We start from the raw sequence: 20,036 nt of genomic DNA on the forward strand, positions 1-20,036 counted from the left end.
TACATCCTGTAAGTAGCTGATGTCCAGCATGGAACTCAGCTTTTGGGAACGATATGCAACGTTTAATTTTTGACATGGCAAAATTAATCATTTCAAAAGCAGTCACGGACAATATTTACATGAAATCATAATTAAAAATTGTTTTTCTTTAAAGCAAGATTTTAAGTCATTAAAAAGCACTCATTAGAAGTTTTACAATGAAGTTTATTCCACAATATTTTTTTCAAATAGGTCATCATGAACGAAAATGAAATGAAGATAAAAATTTTTAAGAATTTCTTTTGATTCATTTTAACTATAAAGAACATAATATGAGCTTTGAAAGATGTAGTCAATTCATGATTCATAATATATTTTAAATTTGTTTTTATTCTTCAAAACAAAAGAAGAGGCAAGGGAAGGTTTTACGAGTAAAAACTTTATTATCGCAGTGTTTATGTTTATAAAATATTTTTTTTTTGTTTTGTGATGAAAAAATAAATATAAAAATAAGCAATTTTAGCGAGAGTGCTTTCTTATACGAAAACTTTTTCTTAATTTATTTTTAAAGATCAAAAAAAAAAATTCTCAGTTTAGTTTTGCATGAAATTCGTTTGGCATATATTCGGTTATAAGTAAGCGCGAAAATGATTCGTTTAATTTATTTTCATACAACTAAAATAATTTTATAAAAAACCGAAAAATACATATAATATGTACATATGTATATATTAAAAAAATTATATTAAAGTGTGTGTAAAAAATTAATTAATTTAATATAAATTAAGAAGTGTTTATAATATTTATTTCATGTGTAGAAAAAAGCGCAGAATATCTATAAAAATAAATTTTAAATAATTTTAATGAATAGCCAAAATATTGGTGTTTCTTAAGAAACTATGATTAATTCTAATTTAAATTCAGTTGCTGGAAATGTAAGATCATATGATTTAGGAAATCAACCGTTTAAACATGATGTAGGACGTGGTAAATGGGATACAATATGGGATTTTTATGCTGTTGCCTTAAGTCATTGTTTAGGCTTCCGTCATTTAACATTATTTTTTTTAATATCTAAAAGTAATGTAGGTAAGTTTAATTTTTAAAATATGCAATTCCTTAAATATTATTAAGAATGAATGTTGAATTAAATAACTTTTACATAATAACATTTGTGTAATTTATATAATATCTTTATTATGTTTAAATATTTCAATATAAAAAAGTACATACCTATAGCATACATAAATTTTCTGTGTGTATGTATGTATGTATACTGTTTAACAATTAAATATTCAATATTTATTTACACATACATGTTTTTAATTTTATGTACATACACACGTCTAACATATTTGTTTATATGATTGTTTATGATAAAATGATTAAATGATTAAATGATTAAAATGATAATAAGAAATTGTACCGATGCACCAGATATTAGATTAATATAGGAAAAAATTAAGAAGTACAACAAAGATAAGTGTTTTCGGCAACAAATAAGAAGAAAATCCGTTTGTTTACTTTTTTTTGTAAAAATTGTAATAAACGACGAAATTTTAAAATTGAGAGAATAAGGAAAAGGAAAACTGATTTTGAATTCATTTTCTCATTTGGAAAAAGCATGTCCGTCCGTCACAACGACAAAACAAAAACTAATTGAGCTTAGTTCACCTAATTTCCACAAGTGATTTATCATAGTAAATACCAAAACCCAAATTAAAATAGATATGACCCTGGTACTGGTTTGGGTGGATGCCACTTAACTTCAAAATGTATTTGGTTATATCCCAGAAATTATTGAAACAATGTTATTGAAACTTCACACAAGCGAATATGTTATTAGGGCTATTTTGTTCGGTAAAAGTCGTTGAAATTTCTTGGGTGCTTGTGGTAACTGCCATAATAGTGCTCAGAAACTATTGAAACTATGAAGCTGAAATTTTGAACAATTGATTTTGATCTATATTTGGTGATGTGGTCATCATTTTCAGTAAAATTCTTTTAGATTGTATGAGTTTATATGATAAATATCATATATGTATGTATAAAATAGCACTAGGCATATTAAAAGCAAGAGGTTGTATAAAACACAAAGTCAATTATCTTTGACATTTAAAGTGATTTATTCGTACGGGTATTACACAATTGATACGGTTAATATCTATTCTCGTTTTTCCAAAAATTTGGAGTATTTCAACAATAAAGCAATTTGTTTTTAAATATTATTTGCAAAAATGTTAAAACTAAAATTTAAACTTATTCTCGTAGTTATTATTTATTAAAATTAAACAGGGTTATTTTTAGTTTTTATCTCTTCATAGAACTAATACAATATTTTCGATTCAATTTCAATTCGAAACAAATTTTTTCTTGGACGAACGGACTTGCTACTAGTTATTGAGTTGCTACTTGGTATTAGTTGTAAACTCTATTGTAATAAATTAAAACTTTCTTTTTGGAACAAATGACAAACGTGACAATGGAACAAAATGACGTGACAAATGAAAATGCAAACCTTTACTTCATGCTTGTTTCAGTGAAAATGAAATATGAGACCAATAGAAAATATAATATGCTCGCTTTATTCTAAAATTGTGAATCGGTTATTATAAATAACATTTTTGTAATTATAAAAACAAGTTGCGTTTACAATTTTTCAAAAATTATGTATAGGTACACAGACATATCGTGCTTTTCAAAGAATTTATTTATTGATTCTATTAAGGTATTGATTGCAATCTAAGTTTATCAATTTTACGTTTACCAGTACCTACATATGGGTATTAAAGAAATTTTCGAATTAAAAAATTCTGAATTTTAAAAGAAGTTTAAAGTATTTAACTAATTCTCAATTTAACTCTCTATTGATGTTGTTTCAAAATATTAAATTGTGTTCTTTTATTTGTTCATATTTATTTAGTTGGAATATTCTTGTCCTATCTATTAGGCTTATTTATATTAGTTTTGCCATTATATTATATGCAAATGTTTTTGGGTCAATTTTCTAGTAGTGGCCTAATATCAGCATTTCGGATAGCACCACTTTTTAAAGGTAAATTTTAAGTTTTTTTTTTAGTTTTGGAAAAACTCTTACTATTCATTAATAATATTTTATATAGTAATTGGATATGTTTCATTATTTTTAAATATTATGACATGTACTTATTTAATGGTTAGTGCTGCGTTTCCACTTAGCATTGTTTTTGATTCAATACAATCGGAATTGCCATGGACACATTGCAATAACTCTTACAATACACATAAGTGCTCGGTAGGTCAAATTAATTTATAATTTTTCAATTTATAAAATCTGCTAATAAAAAAATCTGCTAAAAATATTTTTATTCATTTTTAATGAAATCGCAAAGCTGCAAGTTAATGACACTAATGATATAGAGACTACGTTTCCAATTGATGAATATTTTGAGTAAGAATAACTCGTTGCCAATAAATTTAATTAAAACGTTTATTAACATTTACAAACATAATATTTGCTTACTTGCAATGCAGCCACATTACAGGCAGAACAATTAGTAATGGTTATGACGGACCATTCTTATGGCGTATAATATTATGCACACTTCTCGTGTGGCTTTTGATTGGAGGAATTCTGTCCAAAGGAGCAGAGATGGTATGTTGACAATCTAAAATATAAATATTATAGCAACCCTTAATTTATTCTAATTTTAGTTTGGAAAAATTTTTCGTTTCGTAACGATCATATCATTAGTATGCATTCTGCTAACAACAATACGAAGTTTATTTACTATAGAAAGCTGGGAATCTATATTATATTCATTTTCTTTTAACGGTTATAGCTTTGAGCACATGATATATATGCTTTTATCACCATTATTAACTATGACAATATTTGGTGTTGGATGGGGCAATATTCTTACAATCGCTAGTTATAATAATTTCAAAACAGATATTGGAAAAACATCAATGATTGTTTGTGTTGTACAAATGATTATATTTCTCTTAGCACTTATCAATGATGAAAGTGTGGAAATTTTTTCTGAAAAACACAGTTATACAAGATTAAATACGTACCAATTAGATGTGTTGTCAAATACATTTATTACATATGGATTTTATTATTCTCACTTAAATTGGTCAAATTTTTGGACTATCACATTTTTCTTTTCAATATTTTTAACACAATTTTCAGAAGGGGTAAGATTTTTATAAAATTTGAAGTTTATGTTTAAAAAATTGTCAAGAATTTTATTTCAGGCTATTCAAACTCTTTCAATTTTAACAGCCATCTTTGATGAATTCGAATATACTAGAGTTTATAAATCAGCTATTTTATGCATTTTAATTGCATTTTTTGCTCTAAGTTCAATAATTTTTTGTACTTTTGTAAGTATTAACATTTTTCCTAATTTTTAATTATTAAATTTGAATTTAGAGGATCGCAGTTTTAAAAGTACTTATTTAATTATATTAAATTCTGTTTAGTTATAAACCTACAAACGTCAAGAGAATATTTGGAAACACCAGGCAAAATCTAATTCTTTGAAATATAAGTATAAATGTACATATGTATTTATTTTATACTCAAGTGTATGTTAATCGTCATAATTTACAAAATTAAAAATTTATGGCAAAATATGTACATACATATATATATATACATATACATATTTTACTATGTTTTATAATATGGTTACTCTCGTGTAGATTACGTAAAATGCTTATTGTCTAAATACAGTACATCTGCACTAATATGAAGTAATTAATGTCAAAAGGCGTTCAGATAACCGAATTGTTAACATAAGTTAAACAGCTATTAAGTAGACTAAAGAGTAATTGAAGTGCTAATTTGATGGATTTTCAAATAATATTGACTATATGTATGCACTATAATATGCACTATAATACATAGTGCATATTACATATATAAATCAATGCAAGTGATTTTGTGTTTACATAATTCATTATTCACAATATGCATGCATTTAATATAATTGCGAATCTACTGTATACACAATATTCGAATTCAATAACAACCCAGTGTTTATTGCTATTGCATTACTGTGGCATTCAAATTGCAAGTAAAACACAAAATTTACAAAATTTTATGATCCAAATTGTAAACTGAAAAGTTTTTACAATGTCAACTGATCCAAAATTTTTAGTAAACGCCAAAACAAACCGCGCATCTAAAAATTTGAGTATATTCTGTACTTAATCCTTCAAAAAATTATACAAGTAGTATGCATTTCAATTCAAATGCAAGTAGTATGAAATCTCAATCAAATTTCAAGTTTAAAAATAAATTTGTATGTATCCAAAAATGTGTATGAGTGCGGTATATAAACTGTAATAAAAATTTTTTTTGAAACGATTCTGAAAACTGTGACATTCAGAAAAAACATCATAATCAATCATTATTGATTATTCACTGTAAAAATTTTAATACTCAAATGAAGTATAATTAATTAACTGGTTTTATTTCTTTTATTTATTATTTTGCATAAATTAATTAAATTTAAAGAAAGAATATTTTTCAAACTGTCAAAGAAAGAAAAGAATTTTTCGAAACCAATAATATTTATATAATATAATTCCTCTCTACATCGAATTTACTCTCATAATACATAACCTTGATTTATGATTCTTGATCTTGAGCTCATTTAAAGTTGTCGTAACAAAAATACATGCTTGGACAATAAATATAAACAAGGGAGTTAGAGAACCAAAGTTGCTTTCATATAGCGGTCACTTTTCGAAAGTTTTTAACAACTTTTTAAATCTTAAAAATAAAATTATTTCAAACTTGAATTTTAGATATCAAAAATATCAAATGTGAAAGCAAGGTATGAATGAATTCAGCAAAAATGTTAAACCAAGGTATGAATGTCCAGGTCTCTATTTTTTGTAATATCAGCGTATTTAATTTTCTCAGTAAAGTAGTTTTCTAATAGAGAAAGAAAATTTACGTAAAATTAATGAGAATAAGAGTAGTTAAAAGAATAAGTAAAAACTTTTAATAAAAATGTAGGAAAAGAAAAATAAACAAAAACCAGCTGTTTATCTTACAGTAAACATAAAGTTGTTTACAATACATTGTGTGTTTCTGGTATTAAAGCTATCTACATACAATTAACTTGGAAACTATAAACGATTTAAAAATTATGTGTAAAATGTAAAAACTTAATTAAATCTTAAAGTCAGATTTTGTTACTACATCGTCAATAATGTGATATTTTTTTTCTTTAATAGGAAGGAATTTCTTCAGTTATTGGTCTTTATTTATTAGCCGGTGCATATAAGGCTATTATTATACTGATAGAATTATTTATCATACTATGGGTTTATGGTAGATTACGTTTTCAACGTGATGTAAAATTTATGACTGGAAAAGAATTTCAAACTTGGATTATATGGACAATGAGAATTTTAACACCAATTTTCGCAATAGCATCATTTGTAAGTGTAAAATATAATGATTTATTTTAATGAATTTTAATATATTTAATTTCAATAATATTTTATGGATTTTTTAGATGATGTATTTAGTTCAATCATTCTTCTTTTCAATTCTTAACGGTGTTGGAGTCACAGTAACATTTCTTATGATAAAAATAATACCAATACTTTGTATACCAGTTTACGTAATATGTAAAATATATAAATCTAGTGGAAGTATTTTAAATAGAATCAGATTTCTTTGCCGTCCAAATGATTGGTATCCAGCTGATCCAGTTGAGCATCAAAATTATGAAACTTATTTAGGAAATTCCGATATGTCAAATGAACTAGTTCATGATGATGGAAATACTTATTTTTAATTTGTAAATATTTTACATGGAATATTATAGTTAAGTAAAGATTTTTACATTTTTTTAATTATTGCGAAAAAATTGATTTTACTAAGAGAGATTCCATGACTGCCTAAACGCTCTTATATCTTAAAAGCTCTTGACAAAATCTTTACTACCTCTTATTTCTATTTTTTTTTTTTGACCGTTTTAGTCAAGAAAAATAGAAATAAATTCAATAGAACACTGAGAAACACATTTTTTCTTAACTAGGTAGCTGTTCTTTCCAATCGTTTCCAGTTAAAAGCTGATGAAAATTATATAGTTTTTATTGTTTATTGTAAATATGTTATATTAAAATATAAAACTTATATAGTACAAAGGTACCTCATAATGCAACGCATAGTGTGCGATATTTGATAACCTTAAAAAAAATCTGTTCACATATTATATGTATATATGCACATACGCCCCAGATTTTATACACACAAGATGTTTTTTTTTTGTTTTTTGTGTTTGAAAATAAATAGAATCCATTGTTCAATGGCTCAATCGTTTAGCACACAATTTACATAAAAATCGCATATTGTTCTCTGGCAATCCCAAGTAACTTTCATTAATAACCGCTAGAACTACTTCAAATCTCCAAATTATTAGGTCGACTTTATCAGGTTCTTCAAGTGGTGTTCACAAACTTCTGAATTGCAAAGCTTAGATTTTACTGTAACGGTATACTATAGCTTCTTCACCTTTTTCCAATTGATCGCAGTGATTCAGTAGCCTGGCGGACGTACGGGCAATTAGCAGACATATAGCACAAATAATTCACTATATCTCTCCTATACTTTCATTGGTTATCGCTCCTATCAAGACAAACCTGTGAAGATGAAGGCAACATATGTGAAGGTTTTATCTACTTTTACATGGGAGGACATAGCGGATCCAGCGCCAGAGTTATACATTAATCAGAAGAGTATCCCAAACTAGAAAGAAACAACATTTCAATCTCCATTCTTATCAGAATTCCTTTTTGAGTAATTCTATATCAATACTTCTGTCGTATCTGAACTTATATTTACACACATACATATGTATGTACATCTACAATACTTATGTAATATACGTCATATTTTTCTACATTATTTTCAGCATAAATCCCAGTAAACAAAAATTTAATAGTTGATAGCAAGTAGTTTGGTTTTACTGAAGTCATCATATTAAAAAACTAGTACAACGTGGTTTTTAGCTTGGGCATAAAATATTTTAAAGAATTTTAATTTGAAACACGATTTTCTCAAATAAGGCCTAAGTATACAGAACAGAATTGTTACTGTTATAGAATAATTTATTTATATGAAAGTATCGTTGAAACGACAAGTAAATTTATAAAATGTTTTCAATTAAAACATTTTAGAAATGATATTGTTCTGTGCAATTTTATGTTGCAATTATTTGTGGGTGCATGTATACACTGATTTATACTTTGTTATTTGAATGTCTTTCCGTTATTTTTAACTTCAAAAGTTGAAGGAATTTACTAACTGGGTAGTTAAATTATTAATTGGTGTCATATCGTTTAAATTTTGAAATTAAAAAAAAATTCAAATCGTTCTCGGGATTTTAGAAGAAAACTTGAATAATTTTTACTCTGAAATAAAGTATATTTAAATCCTGAAAGCGTACACACTAATTTCTTGAAGCAAAATAAAGTCACGTTGGATTTTTCAAATACATCTAAACACGAACTTTTTGTATTATTAAATGTGAATATGTCGAACATCAATACGCGCAGCTATGAAACAGGTAATAAACCATTTAAACATGACAGAGGACGTGGAAAATGGTCAACCACCTGGGACTTTTATGCAATAATTTTAAGTAATTCATTAGGATTTCGACATTTTATTCTCAACTACTTTGTAATGAATAGCAATCCAAGTAGGTTCAATAATTTTTTATTTTTTTTGTTATTATAATATAGTAGATTAAATTCATTTAAAACGAACAATAGAGTTTAGTAAAACAATTATGTAATTATCACAATATTTTTAATTAATCCCTATAGTTATATTCTTCGCTCTATACAGTTTGGGAATGATAACATTTGTTTTGCCAACATATTTCACACAAATGTTTTTGGGACAATTCTCCAATAGTGGACTTATTTCAGCTTTCCGGATAGTTCCCCTATTTAAAGGTAACTGAATAATTATATTTTTGAGTAAATTTTTAATTAACTTTTCTTGAGTTTTATTATTTAGTGATTGGTTATGCTTCATTTACTCTAAATATATTGACATGCAGCTATTGCATGATAACAGCAGCATTGCCGCTATTTGTTATTTTTGATTCTTTAAGATCGGAGTTACCTTGGACCCATTGTAACAATTCATATAATACAGAAAACTGCATTAAGGTTAGTACGGTTTTAGTTTTTATTACAAATTCCTTGTTCATTGAATTCACGTTTGAAATTCCTATATTCACATAATGAAATAAATGAAGATTCATTTTGAATATTTTAATTTTAATAAAACTAATGCATTTCTTTCATTTATTGATCTAATTTTTAGACTCAATCTGCATATGTATTTGAAAATGGTTCAAATTATCCCAAACACTGGAATTCAACTCTTTCATTGGATGAATATTTTAGGCATGAAACTTCATTTGTATATTAATAATGGGTGATTCTTTTACTATTTGGTTTTTAGTGTTCTTATTTTTAATACTGGTTGGCAGGCGTGGTTGGCTTCAATTGTCAGCGTTAAACCGACTCAGTTTAATTTGTCATTTCATTTGTTTAAGCGCTTTTAAATTATTAATATTTAGTGAATTTACGTTTAGATTATCTTTATTTGGATTGGAAGAACCAACAGATGAGTGACGAAATCAGTTGCAGTTGTGTCTTTTCTTTGTTTAAAAATTAAACTTTTACAAAAATTACCCATATTCCTCAAAAATTTGTGATTATAAAATTGTATGAACGAGACCTTTAATTTCAGTGATATTTGGCATTCACAGCCATCTACAGAAGAATCATCTTATTTCGCATGGCGTATTATGCTTTGTACTTGTTTAGTTTGGATTTTGGTTTGGTTTACACTTTTCAACGGAGTTGAAACCGTAAATAATTTTCATTAATAAAAAGAAATTAAATAATAATTCTTTTTTTTTGATTTCTAGTTTGGAAAAATTTTTCGTTTTACAACAACAATAATGCTTTCATGTTTTTTGTTAACGTTAATTCGTATGCTATGCGTTGAAGAAAGTTGGACAGTATTAAAAAACTTTATAATGCATCTTCCTCAGCAGTATTACATGGAAAATATTTTAAATTCACCGATTTTAATTATTTCAGCATTTGGTGCTGGTTGGGGCAACATTCTTACAATTGCCAGTTATAATAATTTTAAAGAGAATATCGGGAAACTTTCTATTGTAGCATGCTCATTGCAAATGATTATATTTTTATTAACGATTTTTCAATATGAAGCAGCCGACAGATACTTATACAAGCGTTATCGCTACTTCTACTTATTCTTTAATTTTCATGATCCAATTGCTTTTGTAGTCATTACTTTTGCTTTATATTTTTCACATTTTAATTGGCCACATTTATGGACATTTTTATTTTTCATGTCAATATTTTTAGCTCAATTGTCAGATGGAGTATGTGTTTTTCATCCACAATGATCGATTATTGGTTATAAATTGTTTTTCTTTCTTTTTTAGGTAATTCAGGTATTTACGATTTTAACAGCAATTTTTGATGAATATGAAAGCACGAGAATTTATAAAAGAACAATTCAAGGCACTTTTATTGGAATTTTTGGAATAATTTCAATGCTTTTCTGCTCAAATGTAAATAAAAAAATAGTTTTAACTTAATTTTAATGCCCAAAGCTGCAGTATGATTAGTAAAACTAAAATTTATTATTGCTAATTCATAATTTAGAGATTTAAAATATACTTATTTGATATACTTTGTTCTTTATTGGAAAACATCACGGTTTTTTTTAACAAAATATTTTTTTATATAATTTTAGAAAGGTTTTTCTTCATTGACTGCATTATACATAACGGGTTGTTCAGAAAGATTAATAATAATTTTATTCGAATTGATAATTGTTTTGTGGATATACGGAAGATTAAGATTTCAAAGAGATGTTAAATTTATGACAGGAAAAATATTTGAGAATTGGAAAATATGGATGATGCGATTTTTAACACCAATATTAATTATTTTCGCATTAGTAAGTTTCTCATTTTCTTTTCTATAAAAAAATCAAATACAATTTTAAAATTTTCAATTTGATTTACAGGGAAGATATTTGTATCATTTAACATATTTTTCGAGATATTTTATTATAACCGATTATTCAACTTTTATAATAATTAAAGTAGTAGCATTTACACTTTTTATATTCTGTTATTTTATATACAAAATTTATTCATCTACTGGCAATATTTTAAATAGAATTAAAAAACTTTGTCAACCAAATGACTGGTATCCTGTTGATTTACCTGAGCATCGAATTTATAATATTTATTTTAGCGATTCTGATGTTAATGGTTCGTTAATAGTAGAAGAGGCTGATAAGTGAATACCTTTGAATATTTTACTAAAAATGTATTAAATTATATGTATATACAATAAATCCTTATTTACGCTTAAATAATTTATAATTATTTTTCTGAAAACTAACGTAAGAAACATTAAGCAAATACTGTAGTAATTTAATATATTATTTGGTTGGACGGATGTAAAAATAAAGTTAGGACTTAAAATCCCATAAATTTGGTTAGTAAAAAAGTGGATTTCCTAATACATATGTATATAGGGATTTTAAAACAAAAACAATTACTACACGTTTAAACAAATTGAAGTTCGCTTAACAGAGTTATTTGGTATATAGAGTGTTCGTTATGTAGAGATTCCAGTATTTAAACAAAAAGAAAAAAGAAATATAGTAAAAACGGCTTTGAAGGTAAATTTCTTTTATAAAGTTGAAGAAGATGAGAACATATTGCCCAGCGGGAAATGTCGTGACATAAACAATGACGTCTAAATAATAATATTTACTATTACAATATTAGCAAACAATCAATTTTTTCTTACTTTTCCATTATGTTTAAGTTTCTTTTTTTTATTTTAGGCTGAATAATTACTAAAATAACTTCTAAATTATTTTTGATGGAATAAATTTTTTTATATATATGTATGTGTGTATTCAAATTGAACACTCGCTAATTTTTTCGCTAACTGTCATAATTAAAAACAATTCAAGTATAGTTTTGAGCGAATCAGAAAAAAAATCTGAGTATTAAAAGCTTGTTATTAGCAAAAAAAAACTACATATTTAAATTATTTGAAATATAATTAATTGCATGAAAACAAAAGGAAAAAAATTGACATTTTAAATTACAACAATAGCTTTCGTGCTAATATTAAATATCAAGGGTTTTCTGTCAGAACATTATATTTACATTTTCGCAGTTTCGAGTGAAACACTATTTAGCTCTGAATGAAGTTCACTTATCTAGTTTTAAATGAGCGTTTCACTCATATAAAAATAATCAACATAATCCTTTAAACATAAAATGTATAAATGGATATGTGCAGACGCTTTATTTTCAACTCATCAAAATATTATGATTTCGAGAAGTGAATAATTGTTGGAATCTAATTTTGTCAAAAAAAATTTTGAAACAATTGGTTAGTTATAATGTTTTTCAAGCATTAGTATACTGCAATAAATCTGCAATCATAACTTTTTTTGCCAAAAATGTAGATCCTATGTTCTGATAGAAAACCCTAGATATTATTAAAACTCCCTTCTAGCAAAGATAGTACTAAATTGAATTTGTAAATTCTCAATGCAAAAGCTTTAAGTTAATAGGAAATTTAAATCCAACAATTGCTAACTTCAAAAGTTGAACAGTCTATTTTTTATATACACATATATGTACATATATGTGTATATGTATATATATGTACATATATGTGTATATATAAAAACAAAAGTTGAATAAATTTTGGTAGTTAAATTCAAAGAGATTGAGACCTATCATCATTATTTTTATTAAACACTTTAGTGAGCCTATAATTCTTATTTGGTGTTATCATTAAAAAATGAACTGTCAAATATTGTTGTCATTGTAATTTTGTTTACACAAAAAAAGCTGTTTCATCATTGAAAAAAAATGAATGATACAGTTTATCATTTACTCAATTTTCTTTCGTGAAAATTAGTTTTGGTTTTTCATTCATTTCTCTCTTCATTATTTGCTTTGTGAAAAATGTGACAGAAATAATAATTCACATTATATAACGAAATATTCAGAATTTTTGCTAGCAAGAATATTCACACACAACAATATTTAATTTCTTTTGAAAAGAGAAATAAAATTGAAAGTGATAAGCGAGAGAGGAAGCACTTTAATCAAAATAATTTTTTAATTTGTTTTTTTTTTTTTTTATTTTTTTTTTTTGAGTTTTTAGCAATGATTTTTTAATATTTCAAATCAGTTATTAATAGAATAAGTGAGAAAGTAGACAGGTTTAGTTATTTATGTATAATTTTATTAGATTATAATGACAATATTAAAATTAAGAAAATAAATAACAAACCTTATAAATAAAAATAATAATAAGAAAAACCACAACAAAAATTCTCAATAATTATAAGTGAAATTAAAAAGAATAAACGAAATTGAAACTGAATTTGATTATAAAATTCTTCTTAAAATAAAAGTTATACCAGCAATTAAAAAAATTTATGAATTTAAATTAAAAAGAATGACAAACAATAATAATAAAAATTCAATTCCTGCTAATGTCACCTCATATGATACTGGCAATAAACCATTTAAACATGATGTTGGACGTGGCAAATGGGAGAAAAGTTGGGATTTTTATGCTGTTGCATTGAGTAATTGCTTTGGTTTTCGGCATTTTACTTTATTATACATTACCTTAAGATCAAATCTAAGTAAGTTAAATATTATGGTAAGATATATGTAAATTATAGCAAGAATTAAAAATCAGTTGGGCTTGCTTATAAGAACATTGAAAATTGCACGGCTTTTGTTCAATAAAAGCGAGTTCTGTTATACGTTAAGCACAAATTTTGCTTGTGAGCAAGTTTTCTGGTCATGTATGTGTCAAAAATTTCAAAGAGATGTACAAGTGTTAATAAATGTGGCCATTCTAATGTCAGAATTGAGTTTTAGATGAAATTAAAAAAAAATCTTGCGTTACAAATGTTTTTCGCTTATAAAAAAACAAATTCGTTTGCAATAAATGCGACAAATTCATTTGTGTTTATGAAAGAGTTTTTCTTGAACTTTGTTTTGCTAACAGAAATTTTAATTTTACATGTTGTTTTTTAAATACGGTTCCGACTGTATTTACTGAAAATGCTATCAAGTAAAAAATGATAACGAAAAACTATAAATTTATTTTAGTTATATAAGAGTTTATTTTAAATAATTTTAATGAGAACAAATTTTAAGAAACAAAAGAAGGAAAAAATTTTTTTATCTAATTACCACCCTCGTTTTTTAAATTCATTGTAAAAACTGACCGTGAAGTTAACAATATAATTTTAATATTAGTTGCATATTTGGGTTTCTGCATGGAAAAATCGTAATTATATTTTCATCAATAATTTTTCTAGAAGAATGAAGGGCAAAATCAAATTGCTTTGAAATCTAGTAGTTTCAAACATGAGTCTTTTTTTCTAGAATAATAACTAAAATATATTCGTCCATTAGGCACACATAAAACTGAACGGTTGCTTGCAGTCGGGTTTTCTTGTGAGCGAGTCCATTTTTCACTTGAAAAAGATTCGGGTAAAAGGAAAATGAAAGATGTAGAATAACCAATTTATCAATATATGTACATATTTACTTAATAAAAAGTATAGATTAAATTATTACATAATTTTTGATCTGAATTTTTTGGTATCGAAATTAAAGTGTACTAAAAAATGCAATTTTTATATTTTTCTGTATATGTAGGGTATATATGTTTGTATGTTGTATACGGTTTTCGTCGGTGAAAATAAGAAGCTGTATAATTTTTGAATAAGAGTTTTCTAAAATCGTTGATTCATTTATTCATATTTCACTAAGTCACTACAACGGATGTTTGTCAGGGGCGTAAGGTTCTTCGTGCTTACGTGTCGCTAATGTGAAAGAGGAAGCACATCCTGCGGGCTTTTCTTTATGATGGCCAAGAGGATTTGTCGGCGGAGTATTTAGCGCGAGTCTTGAGATTCGTTAAGAAGGTTGATTGTATTATATAGATTGTTGTCGAGTGAAATATTCGAGGTTTGTCGATAGGCCTCCTTGTTGGTATGATGTATGGGTTCGCATGGGTGGCCAGGCGAAGTCCCCCTCTACTAGTCAAAAAATAAATTTTACGTACGGCAGGAAAAAATATTAGTCTTTCAATTTGGGAAATTCATATTCTTTCATTTTCTAACTAATTTTTTTTTTTACTATTTTTCAGTAATATTTACCTTTGCCTATATGTTAGGAATGATAACCTTTTTATTGCCTTTATATTATACACAAATGTTTCTGGGTCAATTTTCTAGCAGTGGAATAATATCAGCATTTCGCATATCACCGTTATTTAAAGGTAAAAAATTTAAAATAAAGAAATTTTAATAAAAACTTTATTTAGAAATTTAATGAATATTTGAAAAAAATAATCAAATTATAATTTTCATTTTTTTTAAAATATATCACAGTTATAGGTTATATATCGTTATATTTAAATATAATGACTTCTTGTTATTTTGTGACTACTGCAGCATTTCCATTGTACATTATAATTGAATCTATGCAATCTGTTTTGCCTTGGTCACATTGTAATAATGAATTTAATTCAATAAATTGTAAAACGGTAAGTATTTAATAATTAAAAGTTCTTACACAATGCTTATTTATTTAATTTTAAACTTTATCGCTTGAGAATATCGAAAATTTAATTATTCCGTAACAAAATATCAAATTCAACATTATTTTATTCTTATTATATATACACATATACACGTATGTGGGTGATATACCCATTTTATCGTAAAGAAAATAACATCGTAAGAAGTAAGAAAGCATATATTACCGACCGTATTGTGTATACAATAGGTAGGTTATGTGATGGCAACAAATTTTGCACATCGAGTTTTCGGTGGGAGTGCACTTCTCCATAGTAGCGAAGTGTAAATAAACTATTTTTAGCAACCTGTCGGTCTGTCGGTCTGTGTGTGCAAGCGTGTATCTCAAGTTCGGCTGAACCGATTTTGATGAAATTTTATATGTAAGTTTATTTCCACCATGGCACGGATTGATCAACTTTTGGGATATATCAGGCCTCGGGAACTGTACTTTTTAGCGGGCCTGTTTTACATTTTTGAACATTTTGAAGAAAATATTCAACCGATTTACTTAAAATTTCATATATAAGCTCAGCTCGACCGTCCGCGAGACCTTCTAACTTTTGGAAGAAATCAGGCGACAGCAACTAGACGTTTACTACGGGCCAAATATACATTTTTGCGTATATAAAGAAAAATAATGAACCGATTTCATTGAAATTTAATATTGGAATTCATCGTATTAAAACAATGAATATATAAATTTTTTGGAAAGATCAGGGTTCGAAAACTGATTTGCGGGCCGATTTTACATTTTTACACCATATCTACGGAACGAATTGATGGAATTTCTTGAAATTTGATATTTGAGTTCTGGTTGCTACCGAAAATAACTGGCGAGCATTTCAGGGAATTCGGGTAGCACAAAGCGAAACTCTACTAAGAGACAAACTTACATTTTTCCAGGTATGTTAACTATAAGCTTACTAATGTCCTAAAAATTGGAAACAAGTATTTAACAGATATTCTTATTATTTTCTAAAACATTTTTACACATTGCGGTCGGTTATGTGCTGATCACATCAGATTTTTTTTTAATGTTGAAATCTCTCACGTAAGCGCACTAAATAATGTGATAAAATTCAGAACTAAAGAAAGAAATTATGTAGTTATTTGTGTTCTTTAATTCCGTGATAAATTCCATGAAAAATTTATCAACATTTTGGCAACCATTTCAGTTTATAAGTTACAATAACTACGAATCAAATAAGCAAAAATAACAAACGAAAATATTGGGGAAAAAAGGGCGATTTGTTTATTAAATTTTTCTTGGGCGAAATATTGCAACCCAATGCTCTTTGTTACAAATATCAGTGGCATTAAAGAGCTCTATAAGTTTTATTAAGGGACATTTTCATTTTTAAATATATTACAATTTTAATATACATATAATTATCATTTCTAAGTACTTTTCAAAAAATTTTTGAAAAAAGTGCTTATTAGTTATCTAAAATACGTTTTTTACAAATTTTTGATGTCGTTTTTCTTCTAAACCACAGGTTATAAAAGCGTGAAATTTTAACAGCCTTTAGACACGAATAATAAGTTCATTTCTTTAGAAGAAAGCTTTTTCCCACCTCTACCCTGCCCCAAGCTTGTAAAATTCGAAATTCGCCTCTCGAAATTTGTAAAATTTGAATTTTTGGCACCCTATATTTCCGAAACCGCAAGCTTCTTCAAAATTATATAAACACAGAAAGCTAAGGTAAATTTCATACCATATAATATATTTTCTTAACTCACGCAATTATCCCTTAAAATTGAGCATTTTGTTAACACCTTTTTTTAATTTAATTTTATTTTATGTATTTACTGCATAAATTGTTCATCTTAAATGTATGCAATTTTTGAAATACATTCGTACATGAATAATGTAATGCATCGCTAGATTGTTTGCAAAACATAGATTTGACCAACTTTGTTAAATATATAATAAACTACGACTTATATAATAAACCACGACATGTTTTACAGACTTATTTTAGCAATGGCTCAGGACCTTTGCTCAGCAAAGGCTCATATATTTCTTTCCAATTGTCTAAGAGAATTACAGAGTTGATCTTATTACTATTATAACTATCTCAAATTCAAGAAGTTTAACAATATAAAAGTATAACAGCACAGACGAATTTTTTTATGCTATCAAGAATAGAGTTGACAAAGCGAATATTCATTGATTCATTCTCTATTTGTTTATTTCTTGATTTCATTATAGCACCATATCTTACAAAATTTGGAATTTGAAATTTATATAAATATTGAAATTTATATTTTTGTTTTTGGTTTGTTATAGATTGATGATGTGCCAAAAAGGGCTAATGAAAGCTCCATTTTCCTTCATTACAACACAAATCATTCCCTACCAATCCATGATTACATTGAGTAGGTATATGTTAATAATGATTTTATACTATTTATGTAAGATTTGACGTTGTTAAGCACATTTTTGAATTCATCATTTTTTTAGAACTATAATAATTAAACTACCAATTTTAGACATTATAATTTGAAGCAACTAATTAATTTTTTTCATTTATATTTTTAAGTTATTTATTTGGATATGACACTCAAAATATATATTTATGGCCTATAATGTTGTGTGCAGTCTTTGTTTGGATATTGATTGGACTTGTGCATATTAAAGGAGTTGAAATGGTGAGTTTTCCTATATTTCTCATTTCACATACACTGGGTGCGATCACTAATATCGTATTTATTTTTAATTTTAGCTTGGTAAAATTTTCCGTTTTATAACGTTAACATCATTTTTATGCTTCATTTTGATTACAATTCGTGTACTTTGTGTGAAAGAAACTTGGGAAGCTTTAAACCATCTATTCCACTTTAAATTTGCTTCATTTAACAATATTGAAACATTAATAGCATCACCAACATTTTTTTTGGCTGCATTTGGTGCTGGTTGGGGTAATGTGCTTACTATTGCCAGTTATAATAATTTCAAGGAGGATATTGGAAAATTATCACTAGTGGCTTGTTTTATTCAAATGATTGTTTTTATAATATCAGCTATCATTTATAAATCAGTGGATAAATTTCTACGTCAATATTATCTTTTTACTTACATGTATTTTGGTCGGGGTGATCCTATGTTATTTACGTTCGTGTGTTATGCTGGATATTTCTCGCATTTTAGTTGGCCAAATTTTTGGACAATTCTATTCTTTTTAGTTATATTTTTGACTCAGTTTTCTGAAGGGGTAAAAAAATATTTTATTAAGAAAATTTCGAAAGAATATATATATTACTCTTTTTAGGCAATTCAAATTCTTACAATTTTAACCGCGATATTTGACGAATATGAATATACTAGAATTTATAAAAGGATTTTTTTAGGAGGTCTTATCGGGTTTTTAGCATTAATTTCATTAGCATTTTGTTCAAGTGTAAGTGAAAAAAGAGTTCATTTTCTAACTTTTTAAGAATTTTTTAATAATTTTTTTTTCAACAATTTTAGGATGTATTCGCTTCAGTATTTTCATTGTATTCAATATCTGGAGCAAACAAATTACTGATAGTGTTAATGGAATTATTTGTTGTTTTATGGATATACGGCCGACTACGTTTTCAACGGGATGTAAAATTCATGACGGAAATAACACTGAAAAGCTGGAAAATTTGGATGATGAGATTTGTGACACCATTCCTAACCATAGTATCATTGGTAAAAAGACGAAAAACATAGCCACAGTTTTTCATATTCAAATAGTTTATATTATTTTTAGTTATACCATGTGTTTCAAGGATTTTTTTTTTCAAATTATATATCGATATTTTTCATATTTATTTTCCTAAAATTATTACCCTTAATATGCATACCTGGATATATGATTTATAAAGTGTACGCTGCAACTGGTGGTATTTTAGATAGAATTAGAAAACTTTGCCGTCCAACCGATTGGTTTCCAGCTGATCCAATAGAACATCAAAATTATGAACATTATTTAGGAAATTCAGATATATGCAATGAATTAGTACATGATAATTTCGAAACAAGTGATACAAATCATATTTAGTAAATTGTATTTTAAAATCAGATCAAAATATTTATGGAAATGACTCGCATTTATCAGATAATAGTAAACATTAATAATATAAGATAATAGAATATAATAAATTTTGTTATATATACTAAAATTTATAAAAATTCGATTTGTTGAAAGCTTTTTCTGATTCCAAAAAACGGCTGCAAAATATTTAAAGGTTTTTGCTAATATTCGCCAGATGTCACTTGTTTTTTTAAATTTGTTGGTTTTTGTATATGATAACTTTGTGGCATTTTATTTCATGCTGTTACGAGTACTAATCTTTTTCTCTT

At 26.4% G+C, this 20,036-nt stretch overlaps 4 protein-coding genes across 4 annotated transcripts; all 4 read left to right on the forward strand.

Moving 5' to 3' along the window:
* The first annotated feature begins 600 nt into the window (after nucleotides 1–600).
* Nucleotides 601–11,359, forward strand: LOC129608439 (sodium-dependent proline transporter-like). The gene is made up of 9 exons (XM_055519932.1): nucleotides 601–1,068; nucleotides 2,903–3,034; nucleotides 3,102–3,253; nucleotides 3,351–3,409; nucleotides 3,493–3,613; nucleotides 9,939–10,424; nucleotides 10,488–10,616; nucleotides 10,802–11,008; nucleotides 11,078–11,359. The coding sequence occupies exons 1-9, from the start codon at nucleotides 879–881 to the stop codon at nucleotides 11,357–11,359; spliced, it is 1,758 nt and encodes a 585-aa protein (XP_055375907.1). The 5' UTR covers nucleotides 601–878.
* On the forward strand, nucleotides 6,220–6,827 carry LOC129608491 (uncharacterized). The gene is made up of 2 exons (XM_055520001.1): nucleotides 6,220–6,420; nucleotides 6,498–6,827. The coding sequence occupies exons 1-2, from the start codon at nucleotides 6,343–6,345 to the stop codon at nucleotides 6,780–6,782; spliced, it is 363 nt and encodes a 120-aa protein (XP_055375976.1). The 5' UTR covers nucleotides 6,220–6,342; the 3' UTR covers nucleotides 6,783–6,827.
* LOC129608482 (sodium-dependent acetylcholine transporter-like) lies at nucleotides 8,293–9,726 on the forward strand. Its single transcript, XM_055519990.1, has 4 exons — nucleotides 8,293–8,690; nucleotides 8,818–8,949; nucleotides 9,014–9,168; nucleotides 9,326–9,726. Exons 1-4 carry the CDS (start codon nucleotides 8,522–8,524, stop codon nucleotides 9,431–9,433), a joined length of 564 nt encoding a protein of 187 aa, XP_055375965.1. The 5' UTR covers nucleotides 8,293–8,521; the 3' UTR covers nucleotides 9,434–9,726.
* Nucleotides 11,360–13,315: 1,956 nt separating the features above from the next.
* LOC129608481 (sodium-dependent neutral amino acid transporter SLC6A17-like) lies at nucleotides 13,316–19,766 on the forward strand. The gene is made up of 9 exons (XM_055519989.1): nucleotides 13,316–13,747; nucleotides 15,271–15,402; nucleotides 15,515–15,669; nucleotides 17,994–18,082; nucleotides 18,247–18,355; nucleotides 18,430–18,918; nucleotides 18,976–19,104; nucleotides 19,176–19,382; nucleotides 19,444–19,766. Exons 1-9 carry the CDS (start codon nucleotides 13,555–13,557, stop codon nucleotides 19,732–19,734), a joined length of 1,794 nt encoding a protein of 597 aa, XP_055375964.1. The 5' UTR covers nucleotides 13,316–13,554; the 3' UTR covers nucleotides 19,735–19,766.
* The last annotated feature ends 270 nt before the right edge of the window (nucleotides 19,767–20,036 follow it).

Source organism: Condylostylus longicornis, unplaced genomic scaffold (assembly GCF_029603195.1).
Source record: "Condylostylus longicornis isolate FDR11 unplaced genomic scaffold, ASM2960319v2 ptg000031l, whole genome shotgun sequence".
In the NCBI taxonomy this organism is placed as follows: Eukaryota; Metazoa; Arthropoda; class Insecta; order Diptera; family Dolichopodidae; genus Condylostylus; species Condylostylus longicornis.

Bases quoted from the DNA above. Each gene is read 5' to 3' on its own strand.
- LOC129608439 (XM_055519932.1), top strand. From the start codon at position 879: ATGATTAATTCTAATTTAAATTCAGTTGCTGGAAATGTAAGATCATAT. The intron at 3,035-3,101 runs GTAAATTTTAAG...TATTTTATATAG, and splicing joins GATAGCACCACTTTTTAAAG to TAATTGGATATGTTTCATTA. The intron at 11,009-11,077 runs GTAAGTTTCTCA...TTTGATTTACAG, and splicing joins TATTAATTATTTTCGCATTA to GGAAGATATTTGTATCATTT.
- LOC129608491 (XM_055520001.1), top strand. From the start codon at position 6,343: ATGACTGGAAAAGAATTTCAAACTTGGATTATATGGACAATGAGAATT. The intron at 6,421-6,497 runs GTAAGTGTAAAA...TGGATTTTTTAG, and splicing joins TTTTCGCAATAGCATCATTT to ATGATGTATTTAGTTCAATC.
- LOC129608482 (XM_055519990.1), top strand. From the start codon at position 8,522: ATGTCGAACATCAATACGCGCAGCTATGAAACAGGTAATAAACCATTT. The intron at 8,950-9,013 runs GTAACTGAATAA...TTTATTATTTAG, and splicing joins GATAGTTCCCCTATTTAAAG to TGATTGGTTATGCTTCATTT. The intron at 9,169-9,325 runs GTTAGTACGGTT...TCTAATTTTTAG, and splicing joins ATACAGAAAACTGCATTAAG to ACTCAATCTGCATATGTATT.
- LOC129608481 (XM_055519989.1), top strand. From the start codon at position 13,555: ATGACAAACAATAATAATAAAAATTCAATTCCTGCTAATGTCACCTCA. The intron at 15,403-15,514 runs GTAAAAAATTTA...AATATATCACAG, and splicing joins CATATCACCGTTATTTAAAG to TTATAGGTTATATATCGTTA. The intron at 18,083-18,246 runs GTAGGTATATGT...TATATTTTTAAG, and splicing joins CCAATCCATGATTACATTGA to TTATTTATTTGGATATGACA.